At 42.9% G+C, this 13,729-nt stretch overlaps 1 protein-coding gene across 1 annotated transcript; it reads left to right on the top strand.

Moving 5' to 3' along the window:
• On the top strand, window positions 1-6,100 carry LOC124990189 (3 beta-hydroxysteroid dehydrogenase/Delta 5-->4-isomerase-like). The gene is made up of 4 exons (XM_047559927.1): window positions 1-102; window positions 237-433; window positions 2,561-2,725; window positions 4,910-6,100. The coding sequence occupies exons 2-4, from the start codon at window positions 289-291 to the stop codon at window positions 5,719-5,721; spliced, it is 1,122 nt and encodes a 373-aa protein (XP_047415883.1). The 5' UTR covers window positions 1-102; window positions 237-288; the 3' UTR covers window positions 5,722-6,100.
• The last annotated feature ends 7,629 nt before the right edge of the window (window positions 6,101-13,729 follow it).

Genomic DNA, 13,729 nt, shown 5'->3' with positions numbered 1-13,729 from the left:
GGCTGATCCGGAAAGCACAGCATAAAAGGCTGCAGTCCTGCTCTTGGGGAAGGAACAGACCAGGACCAAGGCTCTTTCATCTGTCTTTTAACAATTTAATAGGTTAGAACTGTTCATGTTCTTTGTGCCACTCCTAGTGTGTGGCTGGGGGAATGGGGATTTTCAACAAAAGAGTGGAGAAAATACACTGTGTTTCTGTGTCCCTGTACTAATAGGACTTTTTTTAACCTCACCAGGGCCACCCTGTCATACACCTGCCCTGTACTGTGTGCTGCTTCTTGCATCACCATGACTGGGTGGAGCTGCCTGGTGACAGGAGCCGGAGGATTTCTGGGCCAGAGGATCATCAGCATGTTGGTGCAGGAGAAGGAGCTGCAGGAGGTCAGGGCCCTGGACAAGGTCTTCAGACCAGAAATCAAGGAGGAATTTTCTAGTAAGTGTGCTGGATGCTTGAGTGTGCGTGTGTGGCTCTGTTATGAATCCTGGGTGTGTGTATGTTGGTGGGGAGAGTTGAAGGGCTCCTTGTTCAGCAAAGGAAGGACATTTGGAGCCATAAGTCTCCACCTATGTCTGCATATCCAGGGTAGTCCCAGGTGGCATTGCATAACGACACTACATAGCTCTTGTGAAACTCTATTCTGGCCAGAACCAGAACTAGACATGGCGGCCATAGGCAGCCACGGGGCCTGTAGGACACATCAGTTCTCTCCTCTGCCTACAGCTCTCTAATGTACTGAAGATTTGGGACTTCAAAATCGGTATAAAACAACTGAAAATGACCATTCAGAGGGAGACCTTAGAGTGGGATCCTGCCCCTCTTGATTACTGGGGTTTTGGTGTTTTGCTTTGATTTGTTCTGCTTTTTAAGAGAATGTCTTAGTATCTTCTGTGAGGTGAATGAAAAGGAAGGGAAAATAAAGCTAACTAAGTGTGCGCGTGTGCATAAAAGAGAGACAGATAACACAGAGACGGAGAGAACAGTAGTGGAGGCACGTAGCCAGAGTAAACAAGAGAAGCGAGACAGACTTGCCTAACCGGGATTCCTCCTACTCACCACCACTCTCTGCTCTTCATTCCCTCAAAAAGGTGACTGCATATTTGCTATAGCAGCCCATTATTTTTATCAAAATTGCTACCCCAGTGCAAATCCATCAGCTGTATTGATAGTGCATTTCCAACCTGCTTACCCCCAGATCATCAAAACAATCCTGAAGGAAAGGTAAGAAAGACAATTCACTCCTATGGACAGTGAGGATATTGAAGTCCTGACAGGACAGGACACTGATCTGAGGTTACTTTATTACTGGAAAGCAGAACTTTGGCTAAAGTTCAGTTCCTAAGGACTCATCACCTGGCCATGGGCTGACTCCTGGCACAGTGAGTCCTCAGGCTCTTTGATTGCCCCCCATTTATTCCAAATAGTTCCCTTTCCCCATGTACAATTTGGGGGCACTGGGTGTCTATCTGCAGGCATAGGTTCCCAAATGAACCGGTCCTTCATACAGAGAACCCAGTCCCTCAGAAGGCAGCAGCAAAGGAGAATCAAAGGAAGGAGCAATGCCACTCTCAAGACAACCCACCTCCTTGAAATTCCCTGTCCTGACCTCCTTCACGGCAGGGCATTCCTGGAGTACCCTCAAGGGAAAGGGGCCTGGAAGACACAAAACTCCACAAAGGATTAAGGAGACAAGCAGTTCTTGCAATCAAAACTCCTACCTGATGGGATAACTAAGAAATAATGTAAACAAACTGCAAATTTATGTGTAAGAAATAAAGTGAAGGGTATCGATTCAGATCACCAGCAGCAAAGTTTTTTGATAGCCTGACTGGCAGTATCATTCACGAAGACTTTGATATTGTATCACTGCCCTTAGCTAGGTGGCTGCAGTGGAAGTGCCTTGGAGACTGATGTGTTTTCAGGATTGATGTATGCTTTTGATAATATCTGATATTCAATTAGAGATGCTCCATTAAATCTGTCATTGGAGCCCATCCTGAGTTCCCTGTTAATGGCTCCACTCTTCTAGTCACACAAGCAGGAAACACTATGGTTGATATGATCTTCTCTTTTCTGCTCAGCCCAGACCCAGTGATACACAGGACCTGTCAGGGGAAGGCCTGATACTCACACCTTATGGATCTCCCTCCTCTGCTCCCACTGTTGGGACTTGGATCCTCCTCATGCGGTCTGGAGCAGAGACATACCTGTTACTTACCTTGCTCTCTCTTACACCCCATAGTTGTGCATTTGAGATGCTGAGGCCAAGGTCAACTTCCTACGCACTCCACCTCTGCTTCACCTTCAATCATTAGCTCTATGCTTAGATTTTGGTTTCTGGATTGGAATGAAATTAAGCAGTTCTTTTTTCTTTATGAGTAAATCTTCTGTACATTCTGATTTCTTTACATTTCTTTACTTGCTCTTTCCATGGAAGGTGTCCCTCACCAACATTCTCCCTCCCATCTATGATGGTTCTGGAAGACATAGGTACCTGCTTTATCAGGAAATTTTCAAGCCCATTCAGAAAGTTTCCTAATCACCTACTTTATGTTCTCACAGAGTTTCAGACAAAGACCAAGGTGACATTGCTGGAAGGAGACATTCTGGATGCCCAGTGCCTGAAGAGAGCCTGCCAGGGCATCTCGGTTGTCATCCACACAGCTGCTATCATTGATGTCTGGTGTGTCAACTCCAGACAGACTATCATAGATGTCAATCTGAAAGGTAGAGTGACCTGGGATGATATGTGGCACATGGAAGATGAGGGTGGCAGTAAAGGATGAGGAGGGGGAAGAAGCCTCTACCTTGGAATACCTGCTGTGCTCTGGCCCATGTGTCTTTGCTAACCTATCTCAGATGACAGAGCTCAGGGCTATTGTTTTCAGGGTTTTAAATGAGGAATCCAGGACTGAGATAGGACAAGGAACTTGGTCAAGGTCCCACAGGCAGAACCTAGAGAGAAGAAATTTAAATTCACACCTGTGTGGCTTCATCTGCCATGAACCTTGTCCTACTACTCTTTCATTCCAAAGTCACCTTGACTCTCACTTCAAGCTCTTAAGGTCCATTTGACCTTGCCTCCCTGGGCTGGAAGAGACCTTGCAGGTGCCTCCTCCTTCATGCTACTAGCTCTTGTGTCAGGACCAATGAGAACATCCAGAACCCTCCTGCCCAACTCCGGGAATGATTCCTCTCCAGCGAACTAGCATAGCTGACCCACAGAGGTCTGCTAAGACAGAATGGTCAAGCATTTAGCATTGTATGTCTTATTACCAATAATTGGATTCCATTTCATAATCCTAACTCCTGCTCCCACTGGGTCTATACTTAATGTTGTAGTTTCTACACCAGCACCCAAAGTCACTCCTCCTTTGACCCTCATCACTAAATGCTAGGTGGTTCTTTATCAATTGCATTTCCAATTTACTCCAAATTGAGATAGGTTAGTTCAAGGAAGTCATATAATATCATTACTCTGAGGCCAGGAGGACAGTCTCTCTTGCACCAGTGTGCTCAAGTCCCTCCCCATCTGTTCTCCATGCCTTGACCTTCAAATTCACTCAGTGACTCCTTTTGCAAAGCAACCCAATGATGCTTTCTGATCTCCAGCACTATCTAAAAAGAAACCCTTTCTAGTTCCTACATAGCTGCACCCTTAACCACTCACATTGAAGGATGGTTCTATGAGTAACTAAATATTCATTTCCTGTCCTTCTTACCCTAACAACAGAATACAAAATGAAAGCAGCAGTATTGTAAGCATCAGTTTACTAAAATATTGTCACAGTTTTGGAAAATACACCATAATTTTGGATTATACTAGTAAACCAAGAAAAACACCCCTGTAAAGCAAGCAAAAACCTTTGCTACTAAACCAAGTCAAAATTTTCTAGGCCACTACATTAGCATTTTTTAAATAAATGAGGTTGCCTCTCCAGAAAATCAAATTTCCGATTAGGTTTTAAACAGGAAAACCTAAAAATAAATAAAAACACTATAAGTAAACAAATGAAAACAATCCTTTGCTCAGGACATCACTTCCTTCTTCAAGAGAAGGCATTTAATCTCACCTCCCAGATTTGTAGGTCTACTGCTACAGGGATTCTAGACAACTCTAACATTATGGGTCTTCCCAGCAGAAAGCTCATGCTTCTTTTCAGTTCCAGCCAGGCTCAATAGTAAAGTCCAGTGTGGGACTGCAGAAAGTTAAGTAAAGGGAATGATTATCACCCTTACTGCTCAGAACTAGGCAAACAGATTCATTGAAAGAGCTGGAAGTGGACTTTGAGGGAACACACAGTCAGGAACACAGGCTGGGTCTCCAACACCTCCTCACAACTTGATAACCATTTACTCAGTGACTCAAACGATGTCCTTGTGACAAAGTTTTTATTGACCCTCAACAAATGTGAAACATGGCAGCACTGTAATGTCTATCCAACAGTGCATGTCATCTATAAACAACTGTGCATGAGCTAAGGTAATGTGAAATTCCAATTGTCCTTGAGGGTATGGGCTCCTGAACTTTTAGATTTCAAAAAGACTTATTTATAATGAAATGATATGCATGAAAATACTTCTTTAATGTCCAAATATACAGTAGAAATCCTATGTCTTTTTCCAAAATCAAAAGACATACATACACTCACACAAACATATATACACAATCTATGAAACCCAAAAACTAGAAATTCTTTGTTATTAGAATCCAAATGTTAGCCTCTTATCCTTTTTGTATTCTTCCTGCGGCTATCGCATGAAAGATATTAGTCAGCACAGGAAAAAATGCACATAGATCTGTTACAAACCCCTCTTTGCTAGTTGGAGAATGAAATACACATAAATCTGTGGCCATAGTGCACCCTAAGTGTTATTTCCTGACACTGACATCTTACTCCCCATGCGCAGGTACCCAGCTCCTGTTGGAGGCTTGCATCCAAGCTAGTGTGCCAGTCTTCATCTACACCAGCTCAGTAGAAGTAGCTGGACCTAACTCCTATAAGGAGATTATCCAAAATGGCACTGAGGAAGAGCACCATGAAACTACATGGACTGCTCCATACCCATACAGCAAAAAGCTGGCTGAGAAGGCTGTGCTGGCAGCTAACGGGAGCACTCTGAAAAATGGGGACACTTTGTGGACTTGTTCCTTAAGGCCCATGTACATCTATGGGGAAGGAAGCCCTTTACTTTCTCGTCTTGTGATGCAGACCCTCAGGAACAATGGGGTCATGAGAAGAGAAGGCAAGCATTCTGAAGTCAATCCAGTCTATGTGGGCAACGTGGCCTGGGCACACATTCTGGCCTCCAGGAGCCTGCGGGACCCCAAGAAGGCTGCAAGCATTGGAGGACAGTTCTACTACATCTCAGATGACACACCTCACCAAAGCTATGATAAATTGAATTACACCTTGTGCAAAGCAGGTGGCTTCTGTGTTGATTCCAGGCTGAGCCTTCCTCTCTCTCTGATGTACTGGCTTGCCTTCCTGCTAGAAATAGTGAGCTTCTTGCTGAGTCCAATTTACCAATATCAACCCCCTTTCAGTCGCCATATACTGACAGTGTCAAATAGTGTGTTCACCTTCTCCTACAAGAAAGCTCAACGAGATCTGGGGTATAACCCCTTATATAGCTGGGAAGAAGCAAAAAAGAAAACCATGGGGTGGGTCACTTCCCTGACAGAGCAGCTTAGGGAAACTATAAAGACAAAGTCTAAGTGATGTGAAGATGACAGGGATATGGCCATGGCTGTTGTCAGGAGCTGTCAGCTTCTTCCTCCTGGTTTCTTCCAGAAAGTGACAAGCCCAAGTCCAACAACCTCCCTTTGACACAACCAACTTAGCATCTTCCTCAGAAAACATCCCAATCACTAGTCCAACCAAAAGCTTTCTGCCCTAATCACATGTCTGAAAAAATTAAGCTGTTTTGCTTCACTTGTGGTTATCAGTTTCTGTTGCTGGTTTTGAACTGTTTGGGACTTATAACTTAGAATTTTGTCTATTGGTTCCATTATCTTACTCCAAGGCTAAAGTGTTTCTTTTCTTTGGAAAAATCTTGTTCCTTCACAAATCTCAATGAAAAGATCAATAAATGGTTTTAAACTAATCTGCTGAAGGTGTCTCTTCACCTGTTTTTTTTTGTTGTTGTTTTTTTATTTGTTTGTTTGTTTATTTGTTTGTTTTTTAACTCTCCATTCCATTTCCAGGTATGGCCACCTCTTGTTCAGAAATGAAGAATACAACTGTTGGCAGAGTGGTGTTGGGCCAGGAGGGGGACTTGAGATTAATTTAACCTAAAAGGTTTAAGGTATGTAGTAGGTGGCTGACATTTCAGGCTCAACAGATCACTAAAAGGCAGGGATCCCAATTCCCATGTCACAATTGAGGTCACACTGGTTCATGGCTAGGCCAGCTCACCAGGGAAACTCCCTTGAAAACTCTTATCTTGCCACTGAATCCTGCAGTTTACATTGAGTTTATCAGTGGGACAGCAGAGCTATGGAGCACAGGTTTACTTCCCTCTGGCAGAGTCTCAGGTCCTGTGGGTTACCTCCTTCCTACCCAGTCTAATGCAGGAGAATTTCTAGAACTAAGAGAGTCCTCAAGGGGCACCTGGGAGACCTTGATGCCTTCACAAATGGCCCTGGGCAAAAGAGATGAGGCATAGAGGCTTCCAGCCTCCACCTCCAATGTCAGAATCCTTAAACTTTCTAGAACATACTTGAACATATACATGTTGGTCATTCTGGATCTTCATAACCCCTTTTCAACCTTTCAACCCACATGATTAAGACAAACCATGGATATCTGGTACATTAAAGGGAATAGGTCCAAATCCTCCCTCAAAATATATGTCTACACAGCCTATATAGCCCCAAAAGTGGAATCACACTATCTCCCAGTTCCAGATTTAACTATTCTCCCTCCTTCTTCTTCTTTTTCCCTTCTGTCTTAGGTCCCATCATATATTACTTTACCCCTCTATATTGTTAGCATCTTTCTGTTCCCTCCATCTCTCCCTTTCACACTTCTAAATTTCCCTGAGGGCAGGTGCCAAACTGAAACAAGTCCAGGGACTTAAACGACATAGGCATGAACCAAAGAACCAAAAGTCCAAAGGAGTCCTATCAGGTCAAGAGGGAAAAAACTGTCCCTGGTTGAATCCTAGGCAAATGGGGAAGGAGCCTTCTATTCTGATGGGCAAATCAAAGTGTGGAATTTTGGTGCTATGGAATTCCATTGCCTACAGCTCTGGTCACCTTTCTATCACTAATGAGAAAACTGAGACTTGTGAGGTGAAGTGACTTGCCTAAATTCACCCAAATCATCAGTAGTAAAACAGGGCTGTAACCACCATCTCACCACTCTGCTGCTCAAAAGCAGGTTGACATGCCTACACTTAGAAAGGGAAGAGTGTGAAGCAGTGTCTGCAGGGCCTGAGAAACATAAATTTAGGAGGAGAAGCTCAATACCACAGAGCGACTGGGTTGTATTATGGCATCTGCCACATGTCTTCCTGCCACCTGTGCATGCTTCAGCCATACTAAGGTACCATAGCTGCCCATGTCAGCAACATATCCTATTCCTACCCATCTTGCCTTCTGGAGTCAGAGACATCCTATCTGCTCCCATCTAACATCCAGCCACGTGTGCGTTGCACCTATGGAACAGACATAAGCAAAGTAATGGTGGCCAGGCTGCAACCAGGGCTGCTGCTACTGGCACTGCTCCTACCCAGATTTATTCAAATGCAAATTTATTCAAATAGAACATCTCTTGTGACAGTTTCAAGTAACTACTCACAGAGTACCTCTGCTGCCAATTCAATTAACGCTACACCCAAGGCAGGTGGCAGTGCCTTGCCGTCAACAGCCAGTCTCCCTGTGATCTCTCTCTCTCTCTCTTTTCTACATCTCTACTATTAGAGACTCAGGGTGAGATGTCTCTATTTCCTCATTTTCTAAACCTAATCTGAATGACGACTGTAAGTCCAGGGTGTGAAGGAAGAAGCAGGGCTGCATGAAATCTACCAATTCCACACATGATTTTTTTGGCACAGGAAACATTGACAATTCCAAATTTGATTGATTTGCAGGACATGTGAAGGGTTTCACAGGTGATTAACACCTGGAGTTTCACCTACAAGATAAAAATAGATAACACGCAAAACTGAGACATAATTTCCTTGAGTGAGGCATAAGAAATATGGACACTTAAAATTCTACCTTGAAAACAAGAATAGATTGTATATAAAGGATGGAATAAAGATTAAGTTTTCATTTGGTTTATGAAATATATAAGGCCATAAAACAGTTAACATATAAAGCTTCCAAGATTCTATTTATATGCTACATTGGAAGGAACTTCCAGGTATTACTGTAAATCTGCAATGTATTATTTCAATAGTACTAATTTAATGCAGATATATTCTAGATAAAGTTTCACATTAAGCTATTTCTGGTCCCTTGGGAACCTGAACCCTTTCTTCTGTGGTTTTAGGTTTGACATTATGTTTGAACTTTTACTTAGTAATTGACATGTACCAAGGAAATGATAGATTGGAATCCATCCCAAATCCAGGCATCACAAGTAAATCTTGCTTATCCTCTCAAAGTCAAATAGTAGGCATCTCCCATCTTCTATTTTCATTCTATAAGAGTGACAGATTCATTTAGCTAAATTGATCCCAAAGAGTAGAATTTGCATTGACTTCAACTAATTTCAAAATGCTGATTTTTATTTCTGCATTTGTTGAATACTTTTCACAATTTAAAGTCAGTCTGTTTTGAAGGCAAAATTCCAAATCTTGAAATTAGAAAGGCAATTATGTGAAGGATCCAAAACTATAAATTAAGCATTTGGGAAGTGAAGACTGGAAGTTAACCTGCATATTAAGTTCACAAAAATTTTATACTTTTCCTGTAAATACTTTTTTTTTTAAACTGTGGATCAGAATAGCCACATTTGGAACACTTTCTGTTATCAGTCAATAGTTTTTAGGTAGTTAGGACCTGATCCTCACCTACGAGTGAGCTTGATCCTCTAAATCTTTATACATAGAAAACTTTTAAAAAATACACTCCCTGAAATCTTTTGTTCACATGGTCACACACAGATGCTTACATGTTCCAGTATCTAATATGGCCACAGTAATCTTGATAACAGAAATCATTTTTCTTATGTTTAGAAACCTACACAGGAACAACTTGATCAAACAGATCTGAAGCTACTCTGTGTGTGAATGAACACTCCCCTTTTCTTCATGCCTAAGGTGCTGAACATCTATTTGGATTTTATATTGTTTTTGTCTTCATGTTTTCATTCATAGTAACTTCTCATGTTATGGAATTTGCATTGACCACAAACTATAAATGAAAATAAATAATTGGTAAAAGAGCCAAAAACACCACCTCCTCCGGCTTCAGTCTGCCCTTCCCTCAAGACCCTAACACTACAGGAAGGACAGTAGCCAACCCCTCCTAGACACCTTTCACCACCCACCTACTTGTCTGTCACCCCCACTAGCCTGTGGACTCTGGGAGGGCACCATGGCATAAACAACCTGTGCACAGCTGAATCCCACATTTGTCCCAGAGAGGATACCATAAATACTTATGGAAGGCAGGAAGGAAAGAAGCTGATGTAAATAAGGAACGGGACCCTTGACAAGGATGAACAGGATTTAGGAAATGCAACAGAGGTTGCTCAGCTCTGAGTGCCTCCTAAGCAAGATACAGTTAGACAATGTACCTAGAATGGCGATGTCATTTTTCTCAGATGAGAAGGAAGTAGGGGAGGCCTAGTCATCTGTAGGCACAGGGTCAGGAGGCTGCTCTACAGATGACTTAAGAAAAAAAAAAAACACTGGGAAGAGAGGATGTGCAAAGCAGGCAGAGGTCAAGTCTCAGCCGCACACCAGCTCCCCAATCCCATCCCTGAACATCAGCCTGTGCAATGAACCCTGTGGGAAGGGACATAGGTGACCTCAGCAAAAGCTGGCTTGGGTTAAGGGAACATACCAAGGGAGAGAGGAGAGCAAACAGAAGGGTCTTCTCCTGTTTCAGAAGCAGACATTTTATGCAAGAAAGTAAAATTTCTGGGTTCTCTCATCCACTTTGAATTTGCAATTAGTCAAATCTCACCTTTCTGGGTCTGCTTCCTTCCCTGCAAAATGAGGGTTGTGGCCAGGCCTGTTGGAATGCTCTGAGGCAACTGTATAATGCTTTGCATGCTCTGACTCTTCCAAATTGTGCAGCTTAACTTCAGGACAATGCTGTCCTGCATTTGATTTATTTGTTATTTTGTGTGAAGGCAAGGCCATTTGAAAATGTGGTTTCCCACTTGTCCTCCAGCCCCAGTGGATTCTGGCACCTCAACTGTCAAAAGTTAAAATACCCCTCAGAGGGTGAGGAAGGGTCAAGGCCTATGGCCATGGAGGAGCTCACATAGAGGATCAATACCCTGCCTCCTCTGAGATCCAATGACGGTTCCATTGCAGAACTGAATGCTGAGAATGCTGAAGTGATACAACCTCCTTTTTTCTGCTTTCTCTGAGCTCTGGGTATTTCCCTAGTGGATTTAAACCTCCTTGACAATTACTAAATATCAGAGGAGGATGGTGCCTGATGAAGAGGAAAGAGACACTAAGAAAAGCCAGAACCTTGCCAAGGCCAGAGCCACGTAATGCCGTAGCTTTGCTCACTGCTCAATGGGAACACCCTCAGGTTCCTCCTTTCTCCCTCTCTCCCTAGGGAATTGAAGGCCATGCTCTCCCACCTCTACTTTTCCTGCCTAGGAGTTGGAAGTGCCAAAGGATACAATACACATGCACAAAAACTGCCTCCCTCCTCCTTACAGACTCCTGGGAATTGACAGAGGACCTTAGGATGCCCCTCATCAGCAACTTCACAGGAGCCCTGAGAGCAACTACTCTGCCATTCCTGGCCTCTGACCAAGAATCTTTCCTAGAATCTACCAAGATCCTCTGACTTGTGATCCCGTGAGCTCCTCCCCCAACACCTCACACTTGTACCTTCCCCCGCATAGTTCTCATCATCACATAGTGCTGGGCCAAGGCTACAGCATAATTAAACAGTGGCTGTCCAAGGCCAGCAATAGTCTGGGTCTGAAGTCATTAACATAATCTCCACAGCATCTGTAGACTTCAACCCAGAGAACAGTAGAACTACCTCAGTAAACCACCCATGATGTTTCCATCACTTTCACTTAGACATTTGCTCAGGGTACACCTAGAAAGATATTTTTCAGCCTGGTCTCTGTTAGTCTCTCCAAGGACACACACTGCCCAACAAAGCAGATAAAGTGGCCATTGCCTGATCTGCAGCACTGTGATACAACATTCTACAGTTACACAAGAACTTAGGAGAGATTCTGACTGGCCTTGAGTCTGCTGGGTTTAGAAATCCCCCATGCACAGCAGGGAGGATCTTGGTACTAAAGAACCTCCTGTCCTCACCACCCAATCCTCCATCTCATGTCAAAAGTCACACTTACAGTTGGCAGAGTAATTCACCACAAGGAAGTCAAAGTCAATTATAGTCAGAGAACAAAATCAGTCTTCACATTCACCCTTACAGTGTTAGAATGTGCCAGGTTCTCCATCTTTTCCTTCCTGTCTCCCCACCATTAAAACATCCTACTTGCAAAGGGCAACTGAAGAGAAGTGTGAGGGGAGGAAATTTGCTCTGGACAGTGAGCTGAGTAATGGACGAAGGCCAGAAAGAAGGGAATGAGGGCCAAATGTGAGTGGAGCAGACAGAAGGGTGAGTGGTGACATTTGTGCCCTTTCTTTTATTCTCTGGTGAACACAAAGATGGCACTTGGCCTGGTCCTGATCACTGTCTTTGCACTTGGGAAGATGTGTAGAAGTGGTCTCAAGGAGTCATTGACAGCAAGTCTGGTGTCTCACATGTCCTTTACCTCTATTCTCCTGGACACAGGAGAGGACTTGGGGCTTATGGCTTCTATTTAACTGTCATCCCGAAGAAAGAAAGGAGATGCCTAACTAGCACTACAGGGTTCTCTACCATGTTTGCCATTATAATTACCTGAATTGCTTTTATAAAATTAGAGATATTTGGGGCTCAACCAATATCCAGATATTAAAGGTAAACACCCCCAAACCACTCTGAGGTTATGAACATCTCTAGCCTCAACTAATTCACTTAAAAAATTCCAGCTTGAATAGATGCAGCTCCTCTCACTGGTCCTTGGGTACAGTTTTCACCAGGCTGTGCAACTCTTCAGGTGAAGCCCTAAGGACTAGAATGTTCCTTCCTTCTTTAAGATGGCTATCTATCTATTTAAAACACTGGATTCACTGTGTATTCTCATAAAGTGCCTAAGCAACCAGGAGCTGATCTGGTCCATCCTTCAAGCTGAAACAGTGAGACTTGGTGAGGAAAATTATGACCTCCCTCCTTCCAGATAAGGTCCCAGCTTTCCATGGCCCTCCTGGGCAGGGAAAGGGCTTATGGACACACAAAGAAGGACATAACTGTAATTATTAGATGAAAATAAGATACCTTTCACACTTTCTCATGTCTGTGTCTTGATCATTTCTTCCTGATGAATTGATGGTACAATGCTTCCGTCATGGACAGAGACTAGCCAAGGAACGACTTGAACAAAATCCCATCTAGCTGACATGTTCTCTTAAGTATTATTAGAAACCATTAAGTTATGCTTCCAAGAATGTATGGAATACATTTTTGGAGAGCTGAGGGACTATATTGTGATTCAAGAAGTATTACAGATTAGACTATTCCCTCCTCCACAACTAGCTATCCCTGAACTTTCCACAAAACCCCACACATTGATCAGGAACAAAGACAAAGATCTTTGGAAATTGATACCAGTGGAATAATATTAACACATTTATAAGTAACAAAAGACACATTATCTTAAGGAGAGAGAGCCATGATCATGCAACAAGAGTTCAAGTTTTTTAGACTTAGCTGTAGGGCACAGCCTAAAGAGTCCCAATCCTGCTTGGGAATAAAGAGACCAGAACTCAGGTTCATTCAGCTGCCCTTTAACAAACATAACAGGTTAGAGGTTTCCATATTCTTTCAACTACTCCTTGTGTGGGTGTGTATTTCACCATAATAGATGAGAAGGAACAAAAATGCTATGATTATATTTTTTTGTTTAGGGCCTGTTTTTGACTCTTTTCCTGTTATAAGGCAGAATATAGTGAGTCATAAGAACTTTTTCATTCCACAGGGCTCCTGTCCTATACCTTCAAGGAAGGAATGCTGAAGAAGCTAAACAGATAGATTTTACTTATTTTTCTCCCTCAGTCTGTCAGCAATGGGCTAGCATCTTTGTGTCCAATCACATTTCCACATTTCAATCATGTCTATGCAGTGAAGTGTTCTTAACAAACCAAATGAACAGGATTCACAGAGTTTCCTGAAGGATGAACATATGGCTATGCCTCGACCTATGCATCTCTTCATCAAAATTCTTTCTAATAGCCTATATAATAAACAGATGAAGGAGTCCAGGGACTGTTACTCCACGTAATAGCACCTTCTATCACCAGATGAGGTCCAAAGAGATCTCCAGAAGCTTAAAGGGACATCATCTAAGCACTGACAGATTCTTGACTATGATGCAGAAAATAATTTCAGGACCCAACAAAGAACCACAAGAAGAAATTTATTCAGGAAAGCAAGCAGTAGAGCAGAGTATGCATTGAAAGGGA

Source organism: Sciurus carolinensis, chromosome 1, assembly GCF_902686445.1.
Source record: "Sciurus carolinensis chromosome 1, mSciCar1.2, whole genome shotgun sequence".
NCBI lineage: Eukaryota > Metazoa > Chordata > Mammalia > Rodentia > Sciuridae > Sciurus > Sciurus carolinensis.
Note: the sequence above shows the minus strand (reverse complement) of the source record. Positions and strands in the feature narration are given on the sequence as shown.